Below are 22,964 nucleotides of genomic sequence, written 5' to 3' on the forward strand. Positions count from 1 at the left end.
ACCGCCGCGGCCCTCGCCCGGCTGCGTCGTCCCGTTGCCTCGGCGGCCCCGGCCCCCGCCCCCGCCCGGCTCCGTCTGCACCCGTGCCAGTCACCGCGGAACCGGCCACTTCCGCGAGATCGGTCGCCGCCAGCCCGGCTGCCGCGGCCCCTGCCCGGCTACGTCGTCCCGCTTCCTCGGTCGCCACAAGCCGTCGTCACCAACTTTGCTGCCACCTCGCTCGCTATCGCTTCCGCCTGCGCCAGCCTCCGCCCTCTTGCCTGCTGTTGTCCGTGTCCCAGCCTACAACCTAGGAGAGAAGAGAGGAGAACACCGAGAGAGAAAAAACCTGATGCGTGAGACCCACGGGATGCCACAGTAAAACCGGGTCACAAATTAAATCAATACTGTTTGAGAGACGTTTTTTGAACGGTTTATACGAGTTTAGAGGTACACATTTCTAGTTTTGAGATTAAGGGACCTCAAACAGAACTCGACGTTAAGTTGAAATACCTCCGATGAACTTATTCCATCAGGCAAAACTGGCGTTTTGTGCTGCCTGGCTCAGTCAAGGTCCAGCCTGATATTCGCCGAAAGCAAATGGGGGCAAATCCAAACAGACATGACCCAGATTTCCTGCCATCCTTGGCAGCTCTCGTGCTAAAAGCAAAGGTAGCTACCATAGCTTTTGGTAGTATATACTCCAGCACAGCCAAGGTGCCAAGTCACATCATTTCGAAAATTTTAAATCCAATCTAGAATATCTCGAGAGTATCAAAAGCTCCCAATGATCAGTTTGAATTGTCAAAGACCGAGCGGCAGATCGCTTCACTGTACTTTGTTTCGCTCTTTCTATTTGAATCTGTGCCGCCAATGATTTTAAAATTTAGGTCGGAATATCTGATCAGTTTGAAAATATCTACAGATGTTTCATGAAAACTATAGTGCTAGATATATTTCTAGAAACGCAGATTTGTAATCGAAATGAGCACACTGATAGGTGAGAAAACAAAGGTAGCCAGGTGGCAATTTTGCTTCACGCATCAGACATGTTCAATTATGCTGTTATGCACCGACACCTTCAGAACAGTGATCGAAGCATCAGCAGCTGGTCACGTACTGCAGCAAGCAACGAAACAAACCCAGGAACACGCAAAGCTACGCTAGAGTATATGCAAACCGCAATCTTTTCAATTCTACCAGATTTTACCGGAACATGGACGTCAATTTCTGATCTGTCCATGCGTGCATGGTCACTCCGGGATGGCGACGAGCACCGGCCGCCACGGTCTTCTCATCAGCAGCCGCCGCCGGAACCCGCTGAACATGAACCGCCGCCGGCACTGCACGGCCGCGCCATCAGGGTCGCCGCCTGTCAAGCCGTCCTGCCGAGCCACCACCGGAGGATGCAGACCCGGCGTTGGCCGTACCACCGCCGCCACAGGCTTGGAGCACGGCGACGCGCTCCGGCAGACGGCGGCGTCGATGCCACCATCACCATCGGCGTCGTCCGACGCCAGGAGCTCCTCCAAAGAGCTTCTGCTGCTGATCAGGAGCCTGCTCTTCTCGCCGTCCTCCTCCGCGGCGGCCGCATAACCTGGCCTGTAACTCTTGCGGCGGCAGTACAGAAGGCGGCGCACGAGAACCCAGAAGCTCTTCACCCTTGGCCTGTACAGCGTCCGGGCCATTTCTCCGGACTCCAGATCACTCACTCCTCCTGCCGATCTCTCAGCTAGCTAGGACGGTACAGTTATATACTGGAACTGGAGTACTACTGATATTCTGTCTCACAAAATTTCAGCTGGTTGGTAGCGCTGAGATACTGTAGCTCAGTTCGAGATGATCTGGGATTCTGGAGCTGATCCTTGGATGATGCTTTACCGTCTTTAAAATTTGCCATAGGGAGTTGTTTAATTTTTCCTATGTCATCTGTTCATGCCAATTAGACCTTAACTTGAGGAATAATGTCAACACGCCACCCTGAGCATATAGCTTGGCACTTTGTTAGACACCTAGTTAGTGCAATCCTTTTTCATGGCAAGGGTGCAATCTGTAAAATCGCCACGAGATATACTGCAAACTCTTGTATGACAATTCCATTGCTTGTGAAAGCCGCAATACGCAGCAGGCTGCCAAATGGAGGCCGCAATACGAACGAAACGAGAGGAAGACGCGGGGAGGTGTCTGCTGATCCAGCGTCCAAAAAGAAGAGAAAATGCGTCGCGATCAGCATCACCGTCAGGCGCTGACGGCCCGGGCGCTAAAAGACGCGCGAATTTTGGTGCGATACTGTTCGAATCATCGTGGGGGAGAGTCCCCTCTGCTCATCGCCGGTGTATGCATGTCACCTTCGGATCCCAGTTAATGAGATTCGGACGAAACAATGGCATAGTTTTGATGTGTTGGGTGAGATGAGGTGATTCGACCAGTGTTGTGAAAGTCGGCCGTATCAACCGTTTAGTCGTCCGTCTATACGAAAACGGTGATCGATTTGTACCGTATCGCTGAGTCGGAGACCAATAAATTTCAGTATAACTATACAACCAAATGACACGGTTAATTGGTTATATTTAGTCTAATCGGTCTAATTAACTTTAACGTTTGTTTATTAAACTATTATAGCCTTGTAGCACGGTTGCACTCGCTTCCATGGACAAGCAAGTTGTTTTAATCTGTCGTTATTTGTATTCTTTAAGCAAATAATGATGTTTTCATAATATATTCATAGAAAAATACGAATGTAACGGGTTAAAATTGTATAATATCCATCAACTATAGCCATTAACATAAAAAACATATGCACTAAAGTGAACGTATAAAATCCATATAATTCCGTTTAATCATCCGTATTCCGACTAAACATTTGACGATACCCACTCGTCCGATATCCGTATTCCGTCTTCCACGACACTGGATTCGACGCGTTCATTCGAGCAGTAGAGTCGCACATGCAGTGACTTGGTTATGGAGTGTCGTCTTGTTGAACGAACTTGTCTAACCACTGTTGAAGTTGGAAGAAGACAAGCTACACAATTTGCACGTCTTTAATATTTTGGCGCTCAATTCGGACGTTTTGTTGATAATATGTCACTGGAACTATCAATTGTTGCGAAAGAACATATTACAGAGGTTTAGCGTGCCTCTTATCTTCCATCATTGTTGAAAGAAAAACCAAATTGGTTTAGCATGCCTCTATCTTCCATTATTGTTGAAAGAAAAAAATTATTTAATTTATTTATGATGTTGACCATAATTTACTATTTTCAATTATAAGCTTACCAATGATTTCTAAATCAATTATATGTTGATCACATTTTACTTTCTAGACATAATTTGTTTTGAAAACTTATTTTTAAAATTTATTTTAATTTATATAATTAAAATTTATTTGATCCGATGCAACCACAGATATTATTTTTCTAAGTAGTAACATACTTCCTCTGTCCAAAAAAACCAATTCTCCGGTTTCCATGTCCGACGTTTGACCATCCGTTTTATTTGAAATTTTTTTAGAAAATTAGAAAAAAATTAGTCACACGTAAAGTATTATTCATAATTTATCATATAATAAAAACAAAAATATCAATCGTAAAATTTTTTTAAATAAAACGAAGAGTCAAAAATTATAGGTAAAAAGTGAAAAATTGGTTTATTTTATGACGGAGGGAGTAAAAGAATAGCTTTACCCTATGATATCCCGCCCAATAAAAAGCCCATGACTTTCACAGCACGGGCCCACTTAATCCAGGCCTAAGATGGGACGAGTTGATGGGCCTAGAAGTAGGGTTCCGTGCCCCCGGCCGGCCTATGGATTAGCACCGCCACATCGCCGGCACGCTACTCCGCGCAGCGGCGCAGGGCATAGGCCACAGGTCGCCTTGAGACCGCCCGGCGATTCCCACCCTCAGATGGATAAATTTAGCATGCCTTTTAGGGAGCGGTTGTGCGGCCGGCGCTCGCGGCCTCTTGGGCGTGGCGCGACGAGGGGCTGCCGGGCGGCTTGGCTGGGTTGGATCCAGTCCTCGCCGGCGACGATGCCCCGAGGTGGACCAGACCATAGGATGCATCTTGCACTGCATCCTGTTTTCGCAGTAGCCAGGTACGCACTTTTTCGCAATTCCTTGTGTTTTCATAGCAAAGACGCACAGTACATGTAGTTCATAGGAAAGAGGGGATGAATGCTTGCAAATTGCAACCTCTAGTTAGGGTAACAGTGTTCTGCCTGTTACCACTCACTCACTAACCTGAAATCATGGACAAATTGGACACTAGATTACACGAGATTATTTTAGCCTTTATTGCTGCTACTGCATTCACCAATTGTCTGAATTTCTGCCAAGCTCATACTCAATGCTGCTGGGTAAAAACTTTAGCTTATTACTTGTATTATGTCCAACCAAGAGGGGACAACTTACGGATCCAGACGAATCACATCATTAGCGAACTCTATGATATATACAGCTCATCCGATAGGTGCGTTATTTCGTCAGAATCAGTACAAAGTTACTCATCATCCGCTAGAATTTGATGCTACCGAGTGGTTAGTAGACTGGCTATGGAATCTATGGATAACTGAGTCAGGTGAATACTGTAGGTTGTCCTTCAGCAGATGTGAATCTTCCTTTGGAGACGCATCCTTGTTCATCATTTTGGCTGGACATTCCCCGTTCTTGATACAATGCAAGACCGCCACTACCTCCTTGATTGGTGGCCTGTTATCCCTGTCCAATTGCAAGCACTGGAAGGCTAGCTCAGCCACCAGATCTATCATCCTCTTCGTTTCGCTGTCAGTCTCATAACCGAGCTCTGGATCAACCAACTGATCAACTTCATGGTTCTGAATTCTGTTGAGCGCCATGCTAGCCAAGTTAATGTCACTGTGGCTCCTGGACATGTCTACAGCTGGTTTTGAGGATATTAGCTCTACCAACACAACACCAAAACTATACACATCACTCTTATCAGTTAGCTTGTAACACTGGTGGTACACAGGGTCAACATAGCCTGGTGTGCCCTGTGGAACAGTTGAGACATGGGTGACTTCAAGTGGGAACAGGCGTGATAGTCCAAAGTCCGCAACTTTGACATGGAAGCTGTTGTCTAGCAATATGTTGTTGGTCTTAACATCACGGTGTATGATTTCAACTGCATGAAGGTATGCCAGTGCTTCAGCCGTTTCTATGGCAATGGTCATTCTTGCAGGCCATGTGAGGCCTCGTTCTGCTGCACGGGGTCCGTGAAGATGGTCTGCAACTGTCCCATTTGGGATGAACTCGTAGACCAAGAGAAGGTCATGGCTAGAACGAGACGTGCAGCCATATAGGGTAACAAGGTTCTGGTGCAGTAGGCGGGACAAGATGTCTACCTCATTTACGAATTGCTCTACTCTTCTGTAGTTGTTCTTGTAAAGGCGCTTCACTGCAACTACTCTCCCATCCTGCAGCTTTCCTGAATAACAGAAAGGAAATAGTCATTGCTCACTTACAATTTGGCATGGAAATAAAGACATGGTTAGATGGGAGGTCATGTTAACAGTGAAGTTCTGAAACATATTTTCCCACCTTTATAAACAGTTCCAAAACCGCCATCGCCTAGTTCCCTTGAGGCACTAAATCCGTCAGTAGCCTTTTCAAGTTCCTCATAAGTGAAGATATGGGGAGAACCACCCAACTCAAGGTCTTTGCTGTATGATTGCATTGAAGATGTGCTACGCATTAGATCTTTCAGATCTCGGGACTGTTTCCTCTTTTTGTGTTTGTGCCAAACAAAACTGAAGATTATTATAGCCAATATTCCGCCGCCTGCTCCAAGTGCTGCCAATAACAAAAAAATACACGGCATTAGCAATAGAGAAAACAAGAACGAACAGATTCCTAATTTCAGTTCCAGCAGTTGGGGAAGTCCAGAAGCAAGAACGAACAACGAAGGGTCAAGAAGGGCACTTAAGGTTGATACTCACCTATTCCTATTGTCCTCCTGTTGCCTTTTGAACCTGCAGAAGAACACCAACCTTTTCTTTTAATCGTTTGCATTTAATATGTCAAGAACAGATAGAATGATCGCATTATTATTAGGGTATCATTGCTCCTCCAAACTCCCTGTTCGAACGAACTACTATGCTTAATACAACTTTACAGCCTAACATCCATCTTTTTGTTTCTGCTTATGTTCATAAGTCAAAATTTAAATTTTTAACCTTAAATTTTGATTTGATTTTGGGCTTATTGTAGTTTATTTTTCGGCCTTAGTTTTAGATCACTAAGAACACATATAAAAATTTTATTTGCAAATTATCTTTCGTTTGCAAATGTACCGTTAATCACCCCCTAATTCAACAAAAAGAAACAGATGCAAGTTATTCTTCCACATGTTTCGTACACACTAATTAAGGCTTAGAAAATGCAAGTGCATTATCAATCATATGAATGATTTCTCAGTCAGCAATCAGCAGAAGAAAACGGACCAGAGTACTGGTATGGCATCTTTATTAGAACATGTTGAATGCTTCAAACTACACGTAACACGTTTGACTAGAATTACATAACCTGCCAATGTCTCCATCAGTGAAATAATTGTTTCAGTAACTAACAAAAAAAAACAGGAACTTCAAGTAAACGCTCAAAACTAAATATCAATATCCACTCAGTATTTTTTTTATTGTTATGAACATTGCTGTGACCATGTCGGGTTTAATTATGATAGCAATCTGTACGTCATGTGCAGTCTATTACGGTTCATCTAGTTGACGTTAAGTCGCAGGGTAGCATGGAAATCATCCTGTATAATGAAATGATGCCGCATTCTTTTTCTTTTAAAAAATAAAGTATGTACTAATAAATAGAAATGCACGTGCACATAACATATGTTTTCTCTCTTGCAGAAAAGAAAAATAGTCCTTTGAGTTTCCTATACTTGGTTACTAAAAACCAACTAACTTGCATAGGAATTAATTGTTAGGAATCCAAATCATTTGCTTTTCGTCCAAACCTAATAGGTCCTCAAAGAACTAAGTTAATAGAGATTAACTGGGTAAGTTTACCGTGCTCTTTTGATTTCCCAAACTCATCACACTTCTCAGTTTGCATCCCCTCGGTGCAATTGCAGGCGAACCGGAGGTCGTCGGTATACATGCATTGCCCTCCGCTTGCTACGCATTTGGGACAATCTTCTGACACCACAGCCCACTCCAGGAGAAAGCCGCTCCTCATGCTGCCAACATAACCATCCCTACTCCCATCGGGGCGTTCAAGGATCGGCACCTCCGTGAAGTTGCAGCCCGGCGGCGGCGGCGGCGGGGTCCCTCCCTGGATGCCGTCGCCAGCGAGCCGGACAAAGGAGGTGTTGTTGGCAGCGGCACAAGGCTGGCTGTGGAAGCCTGGAGGAGCCACTGGGAGCGACTGATTACACGAGAGGAAGTGAAGCTTGGCGTTGGCTCTGCTGATGACGAACGGCGCCTGCCAGATGCCGTGAGAGATGTTGAACGACGGCGCCGGGCAGCCGGTGGCGAGCGGGAGGTTTTCGTCCACCACGCGGAAGGAGTTGTTCCCGGTGAAGATGCGATCAACCCGATACGCCCCAAAGATGGAGCGGGCGAGGTATGCGCCGCTGGCGTTGCACCTGAGCTGGAAGGACGGGGACCCGCAGAGCGGCTGGCCGGGCTCCCGTATCCAGAACGGATAGGAGACGGTCAGGTTGCCGCATGACGACGCGGGCGAGCACCCAGGGCTAGTCGAGTTCGCCGAGCTGGCCGGCGCCGGCAACTTGAGGAAGGAAGCGACCAGCAGCAGCAGCAGCAGCAGGAGCGGAGCCATCTCATCTTTTTCGTGCACTACTGCACTGGGGATGTGAAATTATGAACTATGGAGTGCAGTGCACAAATGGTCCACGAGCTTGAGAGAAAAAGGGGGCTGGGGAGCGGGACATATGTGACGCGGGGCGAAAGGGCGGTGCCGAAGCGGTTTTGACCGGTCAAGTCCACCGGTTGAACGGAAGTACCCAAAAGTTCTGTGGGTACAGTTTTTTGCATCTCTGATTTTATCTATTCTGAATTTCTGATCGTTACCGATACGAATGATACCTCATACCCAACGGATTGTTTTGAAGGCACGCCCTGCTCTTTTCGGAGGAACACGACCAAAAACAGATAATTCTGCGACCCAGCGGAACTTACCAGATGACTGCGGCACCTGCCATGTCAAGAGGAAGCCATCCCTGATGAGCTGCTCGTAGTTCCTCGCGTCCATCCCCGATCTCCGCAGCACCGGCACGACGGTCGTATTGCAGCCTTGCAAGTGAAACGCCGCGTAGTCGCCTGACTCGCCGTAACCCTCTCCTACGCGGGCAAACGTGCTGTTGCCGCAACTCGTCTCCACGAGCTCGTCTCGGTCCCGCGGCACGACCGTCTTGTCGCAGCTGTACAGGAAGAGGTTGAGATTGGTGGCGCTGATCGAGAACGGAAGGCCCACCTTGGAGGAGGTGTTGACCCTCGGAACATGGCAGGGATCTTCCCCATCGCCATGGAAGTCACGGAGCTTGTGGACGTCGGAGACGAGCAGTGATTTGCTGTCGTAGAAGATGCTGAGGATCTGGATCCGGTGGCCGAGCTTGTAGTAGCCGAGGTATGGGGTGTGGTTGCGGCACACAACCTGGAACCCAAGCGACCCGCATTTGTTCTCCGTTGCCTGTTCCGGCACGACGGCGAACGGCGTCGAGATGGTCACGTCGCCACACACAGTGCTGGCCCGGCAGTCTCCTCCTGGACGCGTGTCCGCCGCCGTCCTCACTGCCCAGGCGAGGTAGGCGAACAAGAGAAACAAGGTAGGAGGAGGCATCGAAAACTAACAGGAGGATGTGTTGCAGAGGAGGAAGACAGAGAGAGGATTAATACTGACACATTTGGTGGATTGAAAGGGGAGAGCTCTGTGGGGCTGGGGGACTGGGGGCCGAAACATTTGACTGGATGTTTGGGCGATGGACCAATGGTTTGTCCACTGCAACGCCTGGCCTCATCGTCTTGCTGTATCGGTCCCAATTCCGGCCGTGCACGGTCGTCTCGGCCATGTACGGGAACAGGATGGAAGGAATGGCACAGGAGGGCTGCTGCAGCGGTCATGGTCCATGCTTTGATCACTTTAATTCTATCTCCTCCCTATTACTCAGCCGCCAAGGTTGGGCAGGATAACGAGTTGACGACCTTATCAGTCAGTAGATATGGATTTCCAGGCCCACACGTGATGAGCGAGAACCATATCTGCTGCAACTTTGATGAAGATCAAGAAGAACAAGGCTATATACTGAAATTTCTCCAGGAACTTGATCCTAAAAGCTTCAGCGAGAGTGAACTTACCGGTCGGCGGGTCCCATGTCATGAAGAATCCACGACTAATGAGCTCCTTGTAACTGCTGGCGTTCGTCTTGCCGCCAGGCATCTCGCGCACCGGCAAGAAGACGGTGCTGCAGCCTTCCAAAGAGTACTCCTCGTAGTCGCTCCGGCCGTCGTAACGCCGTCCCAGGCGAGCAAACGTCTCGTTACGGCATAGCGTCTCCACGAGGGCTAGCTCCTGCTGCTTTGCCGGCGCCGGCGACTTGGTGCAGTTGTAGAAGACGAGATTCAGATTGTCAGGGCTGATTCTAAACTTGAGGGCCATCTTGGCAGAGGTGTTCCATCTCGGGACTTGGCAGCTGGAGGAGTTTGTCAGGCCAAGTAGTTTATGAAAATCAAAGGCGAGCAGAGTACGGTCCCCGTATGATATGTCGATGATCTGAAACCCCACATATGAAGAGCTCCGAAGAGTTGCAATCCCGGCGGAGTCGTTGCAGTCGACCTGATAATCCAGAGCACCACACGGCCTAGCCATCTGGCTTTGGGCGATCCAGAACGGAGAGGAGATGGTCAGGTTGCCGCATTTCTTGCTTGGCGGGCAGCCTGCACCATCCTCCTCAGCTCCCCTCGCCGCCGCGGCGAGCATAAGTGCTAACCACCAGGCCGAGACGAGGAAGCTCGGAGCCATCGAGACAAAAAGGAGGGAAATAGGGAAATTGCTGAATCGGCGATGGGTTTTGTGGGGGAGATAGAGGGACCTAACTAACAATATTGATTATTGAAGAGGGGAACGATTCCTCCATGTCGATATGCATGGTGTAGCCGAGATGTTTGACCTGATATGCGAGCGATAGTCATCCACGCATGCAATTTTTGGGGATGCCCAATGGGCGGAAAAATGTGCAAGCTGCCACGACCGCCACGAGCTCCCTGACGTGCCTGGATCGCTGGACCAGTATATATTATTACCTTCGTCCTAAACATGTTATTAAATATGTAACGTCGTTAACATTTTTATATAATTTTATCTAATTATCTTATTCAAAAAATTAACATAATTATCAATTATTTTTATATTATTTTATTTATTATTAAATATACTTTTATGCATATATATATATATAGCTTTACATATTTGATAAAAAGATTAAATAAGACAAATAATCAAACATATATTAAAAAATTAATGACTTATATTTATGACGGAGCACGTATATTTTTTAAGAATAAATACTGGACCAGTATGTCCGGCCTCATCGTCGTATACTCGTGTACTCCTATTGGTTCCGACTATTCCAGCTAGCTAGTGCACGCTACTGTCGAGCATCTATTACTCTACCATTGTTATTCCCCTTTTGTCTAAAACCGTGTCTAGTATCTACCGTCTTTGTTACAGACCTAAACCAGTAAGCAGAGACTAGTCAACTTTCCAGCCAGTCAGCGCTTACATGTACGGATGCAACTAAAGCAAAACAACAACAAAAAAAAAAAAAGAGTACTTTCTGAACCCAAGGAACACTAAGGAATATTAGATGTAGTTATTCAGCAAAACGTGTTGATATCTAGCATTATTATCTCTCTAACAAAAATCCTAATGCCGACTAAACGCATGCACTTGATTAATTGAATGAAACTTACCAGACTGAGGAGGAGGAGGCGGCCATGACAAGAGGAAACCATCGCTGATGAGCTGCTCGTAGTTGCTCACGTTTGCCTCGCCATATCTCCCACGCACCGGCACGATTACAGCGCCGCAGTTCTCCAGAAAGTATACAGACTCGTTGTAGCGCTCTTCAAGGCGAGCGAAGGTATTGTTGCGGCATTTCGTCTCCACGAGGCCGAGGTCACGCTGCCTCGCCGGCGCCGGAGCCTTAGTGCAGTTGTAGAAGATGAGTTTCTGGTTGACAGGGCTGATCGAGAAGGGCAAACCCAGCTTGGAGGAGGTGTTGGAATTCGGGACATGGCAGTTACGGGTGTCGAAGTCTCCGATCTTTTTGAGATCGGTGACAAGCAAGGAGCTGTTGTTGTAGAAGATGTCAATGATCTGGAACTTGGGCTGCCGGTTATTCCCAGGGTAGCCGAGGTATAGAGTGTTGTTGCTGCAAGTGACCTGGTAGCCCAACCATGAACAGGTGTTCTCCTCCTCCTGCCCTGTGACGAGCCCAAACGGCTGCAAGATGCTCACGTTGCCGCATCTCCCGCCCTTGCAGGAGCCTTCTCCTCCCTGCGCGTCTGCTGCTGCTGCTGATGCGAGTATGAGAAACAACGACCAGGCCGCCCAGATAGAAGGGGAGAAGAACATGGGCATGGCAGATTGGCAGGAGGGTGAGCCGGAAACAGATAGGAGATTTTGACGGTTGCAGCAATGGACCGAAGGGGCGAAATGAAGATAGGGTTGTGAGGAGAGTATTATAGCGATGTGTGAATGATAAGAATACTATGGGGTTGGGACATTGGCCGATAATTTTGACTTGGATATTTCTTGGGGTCCCCTATGGATGAATGGGATAATTGATATAGCTTGCAACCACCATTGTGCGGCGACTGTATCATGTCACATCGTCTCGGTTCCGGGTCGAGCACGCTCTGTCTAGCATGCACGATGCATCCATCGTCATTGCAACTTGCAACTTTCCAGATGGTGAATCCATGCATATGCTTACAAGTGTACGTGCGTAAACGAATTACTATCGCATAAAATAAAATCAGAGCACGTACTGCATCACTATATTTTCTGGGACAGTATACTGTGTATTTTTATGGAGTATAATTAGCATTTCTTAAACTGTGTTCTAATTAAGTAGCACGCAGCGCACCCATTGAACAAAACTGAAACTAAGTATACGCATATTCATAATTATTTTTTGTTATTTTTGCTACAACTTGTAAAAGTTAAATTTAAACTGGTATGTTGGTGGAGTGATATCACTCATATTAAACTATTTTGTTAAATTTTTGTTATAACTTTTTATGACTATTTAGATGGCATGCAAGCAACGGGTGTACGTACACCCGTGTGCTAAAAGATTGTTTTCGGGCTGGGGGTGATTTTTTGTGTGTTAGAGTAATTTTACAGTTTTTGAGTAGATATTGAGAGGTACTAAAATTTTCTAGTGTAAACAAAAAAGACAAACAATATATTTTATAAATAAAAATTTTATATATGTATTCTTAGTGATTTAAAAGCCAATATAAAAAGTAAAGTTCGGTGAAAAAACTTAAAAATTTAAGATTGAAAATTTAAATTTTAAGTTATAATTATAAACGAAAAAAATAGTGTGCACGTACTAATGATTACAGTGGTACCTACCAAGTGCATTAGTTTATGGACCAGAGCAGGACACTCGAATCTTCAGGCAACTATTGCTAATGTCTTCTTTCCCTGATGGATATGTGCACTAACGATAATAAATATGATTTTTCAAAGGGGAAAAGAAAGGGAGAAACGAGATGTCGAGATGGATCGGATGAGAGAGTGCCATCTCTGCGTTGGAACCTGAAAGTTGGAGGACAGTGACAAAAGGGACGGAAGCAAATACGGGATGCGTTTACCCGAGAAATCAATCAATCATGCTGCCTGCGTGGTCAACGGAAACACGAGAGACTACTAGTAGCCGCCCATGTCAGCTCCTGCTTGATTGGTCGTCGTCAAACGTAAATAACCAGGCAAACGCGCCCAAAATTACCACCATCTCTGCCGCTGACTCGCCGCCCATGACCATGTAGTTACTACCCCAAGAACTAGAGGTTGGGGAATGAAAAGCCGGGTGTTTGTGTATTATTTAAATAGTTCTAAAATATAAAAAAATTGATAAGATAAATCAATATGAGTTATATCACTCCACAAACATACATGAGTATACGCATATTCATAATTGTTTTTGTTTTTTTGGCTACAACTTGTAAAAGTTGAATTTAAACTTACATGTTGGTGGAGTGATATAACTCATATTAAACTATTTTGTTAAATTTTTTCATATTTTTTATGATTATTTAGATGATATACAAGCAACAGGTATATATAAACCCGCGTGCTAAAAAAACCAAGGCCATTGACGTGAACCCGATAGTCTAATTCAACAACAAATCTGCACGGGATCTACGACAACGACACGCTGAAAGGACGATGGGACTATCGATTGCAACGCGCCAAAACCGTCGTTAACTTGTTAAATGGAGCGGAGTGGAACAACCAGGCAAGTTGGTGTGTGTACTCACCGGTGCACTTCGGGCCGCGCGTCTTGCCGTCGGCGCAGAGGCACGCGAACGCCGCGGAGTCGTTGTTGTACCGGCACTGCCCGCCGCTCGCGTTGCAGGCGTCGCAGTCGCCGAACCCGTTCTTGGGCCACTCCAGCACGAACCCATCCTTGAAGAGCATGCTGTAGTTGGTCGCCGGCGTCAAGTTCGCCGGCGCCTCCGACCCCAGCACCGGCAGGTACGAGTACGTGCAGTTCCCGGCTTGGATCGCCGGTGGTTTGTCACGGTCGTAGCTCCCGCCGAGGTACGCGTAGATGGGCTTGCCGCAGCCGGAGGTGGCGTTCACAAGGGTGTCGACCTCCGGTGGCTCCGTGCCGTTGCAGCCGTAGAGGAAGCAGATGGCCCGGTTTCTGCTGCTGATCGTGAACGGGCTGAGGGCTAGGCTGGAGGATATGTTGAAGTCGGTGCGGCACACGCCGTCGCTGCCCTCGGCGACCCTTTTGTGGGAGGTGATGAATGAGCTGTCGGTGTAGTCGATGGTGAGGACGAGGATTTGCGAGCCCTTCAAGGACGCCACACCGTCATTGCTGCACCACACCTCGAAGGCCGGGTGGCCACAGGAGGAGGTAGCGGGCGACGACGACCGGCTGAGATCAGGGCCGCCCAGCCAGAATGGGTACCTGACGGTGAGCTCCCCGCATATCGCCGGCTCGCAGACGGCGTCCGCCAAGTCACCGAGGAGGAGCAAGGAGGTCAAGAGCGGGAAGAACAGCAAGGTCGAGCTCATCTTGCCACTCAAAATGGTGGAGATAGCAGCTACACAGTGGAGGATTGGGGAGCAGAAGAACACTGGAAGGGGAGGAGAAGGGGCTAATGCTTGAGAAATACCATTGGCATTACCTTGTTTTTTTTGCTTCAAGCCTTTCCGATTTGTTAGACTTCATTTTATCAACAGAAATGGGAAAGTCAGCATTGTCTCTGACTTGTGAGGAGGGCGAAAAGGACATATTTAATCTCATAAATCCTAATCCCGATGTTTAATTAACTAGTGGCGCAGGTCAATTGTTGTTAGCATTATGTCATTCATGCCGTATGAATCATAGTCACAGGTAGCTATTCCTTCTCCGGGGTAAGTGAAAAGTTGGTGATGGGTCTGGGCAGGAGGAAGGTCAGTCATGGCGTAGATGAAATTATCTTGGCACCGGCTTGGAAATCTAGTCCTTACAAACTAGCATTCCTCAACTAGTTAAGTTAAACTTCAGTAGTATGGATGAACAACTCTGAATACGACTGGAATTGCTGAGAGATAAAGACACTCAAACCAGAGATGGGAAAGGGAAGATTAGCAGGTGGCTTAAAATTTACCCTGATTTTGACTTTTGCAGGGTGTAAAAAGGCCGTGATGGTAAGCAACTCTGGTTAACGGATATTGGTCCGGATCAACGGCCAAGATCGGGTGGTGGAGTCATCCGTCATGATTCTGTCATCTAGTCTGTCTGGTTATCCCGGCCTAGAAGTAATCCTATCATAAAAAAGAGTTGTAAGGAATATTATCTGAACCCATCACTAACACCCCGATTATTTTTAGTCCCATTTGAATGAATTTTAGTTGATGGACCATTCCAGAGACGTCACTAATGTGCATTCTGTTGGCATTCCTCAATTGACAGTTTTAGTCAAACTGATTTGGTGTGTTTTTCTATTCATCCGAAATGGTCAAACTGGTTATGTATTCATTTCGGCTGCTACGTGTTGGCCTGGCGATTTTTCTTAAACTTGCTAGTAATCGAGCCTACTAATTACTATCCTGCATGCTGGTCTACTAGTAGAAAAAACTGCATGGCTTTCACGAACTCACCGCATGTTGCCGGCTGCAGCCGGCCACCGGGGCAGAAGCACCTGAAGGCCATGGCGCCGACGTCGTACCGGCACTGCCCGCCGCTGGCGCTGCATGCGTCGCAGTCGCCCGGCACCGTCCACTCGAGCAGAAACCCGCGCCTCACGAGCCCGGCGTAGTCGCGCACCGATCTCAGCTCCGACCCGGGCATCACCGGCACCACCGAGTACCGGCAACCCATCGTCTCCTCCGCCAGCGCTGGGCCGCCGGGATCGTACATCGGGTTCAGGGACAGGAACCACTCGCCGCCGCCTCTGAAGCCGGTGCAGTTCACCGCAACCGCCCCCGCCCCCGCCGGCGGCGTCCGGGTGCAGTTGGCGCACAGGAGGAGCTCCGAGTTGGCGCGGCTGATGGCGAGCAGCGAGAGGGCGAGGGTGCTGGACATGTTGAACCGGGTGGCGAGGCAGGGCGGGCCGCCGACCAGGCTGGCGTAGAAGGCCACGACGGAGCTGTTGCCGTAGTGGATGGCGAGGACGCGGAGGTAGGAATCGTTCAGGATCGGCGGCGTCGCGTCGTCGCAGGTGACGGCGAAGGTAGGGTGGCCGCAGTGCGCAGGCTGCCGGCCGCGAAGCCAGAACGGGTACTTGATGGTCAGGTTGCCGCATGTCGCCGGCGCGCAGCTCTCGCCGTCCGGCTGCGCGTCCGGCGCGGTGGCGAGTAGAGGCAGGAACACGAGTACTACGAGCACGTTTTTTCGTAGCATTTCTTTTACGGTTTCGGAGCAGCTAGCCGAGCAGATACCAAAAAGAAGTATAAATGTTCATTTATGAGATCTTCTCATCTTGGAACATTGGACTCTGAATCTATGGCGTTTGTAAGCTGGGATGATCGATGAGGTAGCGGTTCAAGAAAGGAGTCGATTTGTCCGTCATTTTTCCACTCGCACACTGTGTGTGGTGTCACCGGTCAGCAGCAGGTGTTAGAATCTAATTTTGTTCATTTTTAAATGATTTTGATTAATTCGGACAGCATCTGTTGCAATCGTTCCTCAGCTGACATTGATCCATGCCAACCAAGTTGTGTGTTGTGTGTCTACAGAGTATTCAAAGTTCTATAATTGTAGATGTGGTGACGGCTATAGCAGCAGTGAGATGCATGGGTAATGATGGAAGGAAGTAGAACTTTTCTCTTGTCCAGCATCATCAAATTTATAGAAAATAACAATATTTTTAGCTTAAAATAAAAGATAAATTATAATATTGTCCTCGAGGAAGTAACTCTAAGTATCATTTTTTTAATACAAATTTTGGTACCTTCGTATGTCTACTCTCTTCGTGCTAAAATAAATGACAATTCTAATTTTAGACAAATTAGTACTCAAGTAAAATGACTTGCATACCCCTTTTTTGTTAACCATGCATTTTGGTGATAGAATCATGTGCTAACGTTACTTCTCGACAGATTCAATAATTGTGCATGCCTCTGTTTACTCTATTTTCTATACTTGTACATTCTTTCTTTACTTCTACGTTCCAAAATAGTCACTTATTTTGGGATAACATTTTATTTAAAATGGTTACTTATTTTGGGACAGATGGATCGACCAGTGACCAGAGGTGTCAAAGTTTTATACTATAAATATAAAATATGGTATTTTTTAAGAAGGTAAAATTATTCAAAACAAATATACTACAAAATCATTACAATGGTAGATTTAATGAAACTTAACTTGGTGTTATCAACGTTGGTGTGGTTTTCTTTAAGTTTGGACAAACTTGAAAAGTGTCTAGCTTATAAAAAAGGTTAATTAGATCCATATCATTATAAATTTATCAGTTTTGAAATATGTAATTACTATTCGTCTAATTATAAGGATTCCATTGTAACTTTAGAATAATTAAGATATGCCATTAGAAAAAAAAAATTGGACCAAACTGTCCTTTGCAGTTATAAAGGATGTAGTGAACAACAGAGGCAATATGGTCCAATTTTTTTAAAAAAATACACCGAAAGGGTATGGAGTAACATATTTCGAATAGTTCTAAAATTATAATGACATTCTTACAATTAGTCGAATAGTAATAGTATAGTTTAAAACTGACAAATTTATAATGACATGGATCTAATTAACCCTATAAAAAAGTCAAATATTTTACTGTCTGAAACAGAGAGAGTGCAGCTTTTGAGCTGATTTATGTTGATATACTCATGATCCAATTTTTATAGGAGTGTTTTGTTTAAATGAAGTCTTCAAAATTACTCCTATTCTTTGATCTTTATTTATCATGTTGTACATCATTTCATATATATAAAAATCAATAGACTGGTGTAGATGTCATTGTATTTTGATACTAGTACTTAAGATATCAAGCTATTACATAAAATTTTGATAACTCAAGATACATTTTTAATGATGAAAGTGCATCTTAGGCCCGTCTTGTATTTTAGTTATTAATGATAATTAATCAGGAATGACAAACGTTTATTAAAAGTTGTTGTAAGCTTTGTAGTGGTCATTGCATTCACTCCTCCAAGGAGGTGGGAATTCATCCATAGTACGCACTCTTTTATATAATCTACGGGCATGTTTGTTAGGACTCAAGAGAAGACGACTGTTGAGATGGTATACATAATTTTTATCTTGTCTCGGAAATCATAAAAGAAGTTGTACTATTAAAAGAGATGTCACTCATAAACCTAGGGAAAATGCAAGTGTTCTAAGGTGTGTGATTTGTTCTTTCCATTCTAAACTAAAATATGTTTTTCTGTGTTGAACGGAATTTCCGTTAGGTAGCAATGGATATTCCGATATGAGCCAAAATCGTTCGGTTGGAAAATTAAAGGAAGTTGCGTTAGGTGCTAACAGAAGTTCCTTGATGACCCTTGAGCAATAGTTCTTGGTTATGTGGATTAGCATAGTGCATATTCCGTCAGTGCTTGTCGGAGTTCTCGTTAATATCCAAAACGGTTATGTTGAGTAAATTAACAGAAGCTCTGATATGCCTTAACAGAAGTTCCCTTGATGTCTTCAGAGGATGTTTCCGATTCTATTGGAAATATTTATGGAAGTTTCGCTAGTGCATAACAGATTTTCAGTTGGTTCATTAGTCCAATCAATCTCGATTATATTGGAAAATTAACAAAAAGAACCTATTATGGTGAAATTTCATTATGTATTGTGTTTTTGGACTGGTGCTTGCAAGTGCTTGTGAGTTGTGAATAACGGAGATTTCATTGTATACTAACGGAATATCAGTTAAATGGAATATTGGCATCCACATTGAATACTCTTCACATTTGAGCCCTTGTTCCAATAACTTCTCGCTTGTGCTTCAATCTTTTGAATCTGATGTGAATGCTGATTTTTGGATGTGTTGGTGCTCATGTATCCTTGCATCATTTATTGAGCACTAACCTTTCTCTTAAAGGTTTTCGTTATGCATCTTTTACAAGGTCGAGGACTCCTAGACGACTATGTTTCACCCCGAGCAACTGGTTTACTTCTGATGTGCTGGGAGAAGTTAGTAAAGACCGAATCTCGCCTCCGCAAGGAAAGATATACCACTAGTGGAACAAGGAGTACATTTGTGCAACAAGACTAATGAACACTATTATAATGTATTTTTTAGGGAAACACCAATGATAACGCTGATCGAGTTAAGTGGACCTCTAAAAATACAATAACACACACAGCGTAAAACTACCTGACTGCATATTATAAAAACCTGGAAATTGTGAGACCTATAGCGATCAGTTAGTTTCAACATATTTACTGAAGCAATGTTAATTTGATGCATGGCACTACATAATCCACTCGCCTAAGTCAATGTTTTTGCTCATCGTCTGCGTCGGATAATTGGGGGAAATAGTGAATGCGAATGTTAATCAAACTTGCTAGTAGCCCGGACACATCGGACGTGACTAAGAGCAAGTATAATAGCAGGCTATAAGCCAGCTAAATACTGATGTGGAAGAGAGAAGGGAGGAGAGAGAGGAGAAGCTGACTATAAGCTTATAGCTAGCTCAGGCACAAGAACCAAGACAACATGTGAGACAGATATGTGGGTCCTGCATTAAAGATAATGAGCTAACCATTATATGAGTGAGCTATAAGAAAACTATAAAAAATCTTATAACCAGCTTGTTGACTATATTACTAGCCGCCATGCTCTAAACAATTTCGCAAACAAGCTAGCGGTACGGTTGGTAGGCTCTACGCATTTATCCTTAGGGCTTGACGGTTTGTGGATCTCAATCAAATATACTAGCAGGACTGAAAAAAAAAGAGGGACGGAAAATTGAATGGTATTACGATCGAACTTACCACAGGTGAACGCCGGCGACACGCCGTCGGAGCAATGGCAGTCCGGCAAATCAGTGGTGACATTGACCCGGCACCAGCCGCCGGTCTCCGAGCAAGGCTCGCAGTCGCCAGGCCCCTGCGTGTACTCGAGAAGAAACCCACCCTTGATGAGCCGCGCGTAGTCCCTCGCCGTTGCGCCGCCGTACCCCAACACCGGCATCCTTGACACGGTGCAGTTCCCCGGCAGCGGTCCCAAACTGTCGTCAGGCTTGTACTGATCCCCGGCAAGCCAAGCAAACTGGGTGTGCGTTTCATTATCGGCACATCTCACGGACGCCCAAGATCTTGGAATCTGCCGTGTCTGCGTGCAGTTGAAGAGGAAGAAGAGCTCCCGGTTTACGGGGCTGATCTTGAACGGCGTGAGGCCGAGGTCGGAGGAGGCGTTCACAAAGCTCTCGATGTCGCATCTACCTTCCGACAACTCCTTGTTGGTGACCATGAACGAGCTGTTGTGGTAGAAGATGTGCTGGATTTGGTACGTCCAGAGCCCGTTCTTGAGGGAAGACTTGCCATGGTCGCACGTGACCTGAAAGGCTCGGTAGCCGCACTCCGGCGGATGCTTGCCGGTGAGCCAGAACGGGTAGCCGATGGTGAGGTTCCCGCACTTCGCCGGCTCGCAGAACGGCGATGCGGTCGTGTTGCCGGCATCAACGGTGGCTGCTGGGAGAGTGAGTAGCACCATGATGGCGAAGCAGAACATGGCAGATGATGCAGGAGCAGGAAAAGGATGCATGCTGCTGCAGCGGTGTGATCTGGGATGAAGGTGGTGATGGATCATGGATGCAGCAATGGAGAAGATAAGAAAGAGAGATCGGTCAGGAAGCGCGAAACATGTTTGCCGAATGTGTTGACCGTTCCTCAGTCTCCTTGTTGGACCATTCCTCTGCATGTTGTTGGTCACTGATGTGGACGGACATCAGCGAGCGCTGCCGCCCAGTGGCAGCTCGCCAACATGTGGGTCCTCGCCATATAGGGCCCACCTTCCAGTGACATCTAGCTGGATTAGAACCGCACTTGGTGGTTTTAAAATATTCGGAAGTACCCCCATATGACACGAGAAAAATAACGGTCCTTCGTTCTAACTGGGCATAGTCAAGAACTCTGAACTCTGAAGTGGATAATTCCACGCGTCCCGATTTTTACTACTTCGGCCGTGTTCGGTGGTGTGTATGTAATCCGCATGGAAAACATAATAATAAATTAATATAATATTAATTAATCATTAAATAAAAATTGATTAATATGAATTTATTTAATACAATTTTTTCAATAGAAAATTTTAAGAAAAATGTGCCGTTTAGAAAGTGTGCACGTGGAAAAATATATACCTGGCTGAACGCGGCCTTCATCTGTCTTTATATGTTTTTAGCATATATTAACGTGTAAAAACTACCATTATTTTTTTATTGAATATTGTATGGTTAGCGGCGAGGGTGTAATTTGGGGTATAAAAATATACGAGGCGTACTCTAAACCATTTTAGAATAATTTTTAAAATACAGAAAGATAACTAATTTAGGATGGATAATACGCCTATGTCTTTTTTCCTCTGAGAATCATGTGGTACTCATTCGACGTTCAAGACCTCGTGGTATAAAACTTGCAGGGGCGGAACCAGGCGTGGGGCAGCTTGGACACGAGCCCCACATCTGGTTAAAAAATACATTAAAAAATACTTAAATTTAGTTAAAATTTATTGATATATATATATATATATATTTAATCATTGAGCCATAGATCTAGGAATTTTGTGGTTCCGTCGCTGAGAACTTGCATGCTAAGTTTCTACGCATCCGCGTTGCGATTTGGGACGGGTTGAGCACGGACGGAGCCACACTAATTAACCAGTAGAGAGTCGGCACACATACGACCTTAACAACGCGTGCGTCCACACGGATGCCTAATGTAATAAATTTCCCATTTCAGTAGCTACACGAGTTGGCCACTTGGCCATGGACGGGTGGATGAAGTCCAGCACTATTTCTTCTCTTCTTCCAACCAATCCGGTTAGCCCCAGAAGAGGTTTTACTGATCCATGTCGGCCATATCCAAATTAGGTTATGGACTTATGGTTAAATGTATCTAGTCAAATACTCGAGTCACCTACACGGCTACACCTACTATGCGTAAAGCATTCGTAACAAGGTTGACGAGGGAGGCGTATGCTACGTCACGTCACGGATCACGGAATTTATGGGCCGCGAATTAACCCGATTATGGGCCGTGCCAGGCAACATTTACTTGGGCCAGCCCAAAAGGTCACGGCCCAACTCCCAACACAAAACGGAAAAAAACATGGTAGGGGAGTACCCGTGTCGCGTACCTGGGGTTGGAGATTTCGTACCAGCCCGCGTGGCGGTTGTCGCGGTGCGAAAGCACGTGAAGGTCCAGGGCTCGTGCGCCGCACGCCGGCGGTGGCCGCACCAGCCGCCGGCCTTCTCGCAGTCGCCGCACTCGCCGTCCTCCCGTGGAGGTCTCCAGCTCAGCTCGAATCCCATGTTGAGCGCCGGGACGACGACGGCGTCGAGCAGGCTATTGTTCCCGCCGAGGAGGGACCTCCTCAGCACCGGCATGCTGACGACGTCCTGGCACAGCCCGGCGTACCCGTACGGCGTCCGGTCGTCGCCGTCGCGGAAGACGTAGGAGTGGTGGCGCCCATCGCCCTCGAGGCAGGCGACCAGGTGGGCCGGCATGCCCATGAAGGAGCAGTGGACGAAGAAGGTGAGGTTGGTGTCCCTCGCCGTCAGCGACAGCGGCGACCCCGCCGGGAGAGACAGGTTGCGGCCGACGAGCGGGCAGGTGTTCGACCGCGAGAACACGCCGACGTCGAAGAGGGAGACCGTCCTGTCGCTGTACAGGATGTGTGTCACGGCGTACTCCCCCGACGGGAGCGGCAGCACCGGCGTGTCACGGCGGCATTCCAGGCGCAGGCTCGGGTAGCCGCAGTAGGAGCCGGCGGCGCTCGTGTTGTCGTCGATCCAGAACGGGTACCGGATGTCGACGGCGTGGCCGCACCGGTACGACGGGCACGACGGCGTGGTGGCGTTCGGGATCATCTCCGCGGCTGCAGGGGTGTCAACAATGAGATTGCGTAGGAAGAGAAAGAGCCAGAGAGATGAGCATGGTGATGGCATCGTTGCATTCTGCGAGACTACACACTCTGCTGCGTGGTGATTTTGGTAAGGAATTCTTTAGCTGGTGAAATCACGCACAATTTGTGGTGAGTTGGCTCCTTGCATGGAGAACGGTTCATGCAAGATGTGTGA

The 22,964-nt window shown here is 46.6% G+C and overlaps 2 protein-coding genes across 8 annotated transcripts; both read right to left on the reverse strand.

Annotated features, from left to right (window-relative positions):
- Positions 1 to 856: 856 nt before the first annotated feature.
- LOC102716448 lies at positions 857 to 1,712 on the reverse strand. Its single transcript, XM_015839866.2, has one exon. The coding sequence runs from the start codon at positions 1,665 to 1,667 to the stop codon at positions 1,233 to 1,235; it is 435 nt and encodes a 144-aa protein (XP_015695352.1). The 5' UTR covers positions 1,668 to 1,712; the 3' UTR covers positions 857 to 1,232.
- Positions 1,713 to 4,415: 2,703 nt separating this feature from the next.
- Positions 4,416 to 22,877, reverse strand: LOC102716164 (LEAF RUST 10 DISEASE-RESISTANCE LOCUS RECEPTOR-LIKE PROTEIN KINASE-like 1.2). Of its 7 annotated transcripts, none has more exons than XM_015842106.2 (4): positions 22,022 to 22,877; positions 5,939 to 5,971; positions 5,541 to 5,792; positions 4,416 to 5,427 (listed from the first exon to the last, which is right to left on the reverse strand). In XM_015842106.2, exons 1-4 carry the CDS (start codon positions 22,830 to 22,832, stop codon positions 4,490 to 4,492), a joined length of 2,034 nt encoding a protein of 677 aa, XP_015697592.2. In that variant the 5' UTR covers positions 22,833 to 22,877; the 3' UTR covers positions 4,416 to 4,489. The 7 variants fall into 7 exon arrangements, with proteins under 7 accessions (XP_015697592.2, XP_015697565.1, XP_015697574.1 ...); XM_015842079.2 differs by lacking the exon at positions 22,022 to 22,877 and adding an exon at positions 19,660 to 20,557; XM_015842088.2 differs by lacking the exon at positions 22,022 to 22,877 and adding an exon at positions 13,520 to 15,180.
- Between the last annotated feature and the right edge of the window lie 87 nt (positions 22,878 to 22,964).

This window comes from Oryza brachyantha, chromosome 1, assembly GCF_000231095.2.
Source record: "Oryza brachyantha chromosome 1, ObraRS2, whole genome shotgun sequence".
Classification (NCBI taxonomy): Eukaryota; Viridiplantae; Streptophyta; class Magnoliopsida; order Poales; family Poaceae; genus Oryza; species Oryza brachyantha.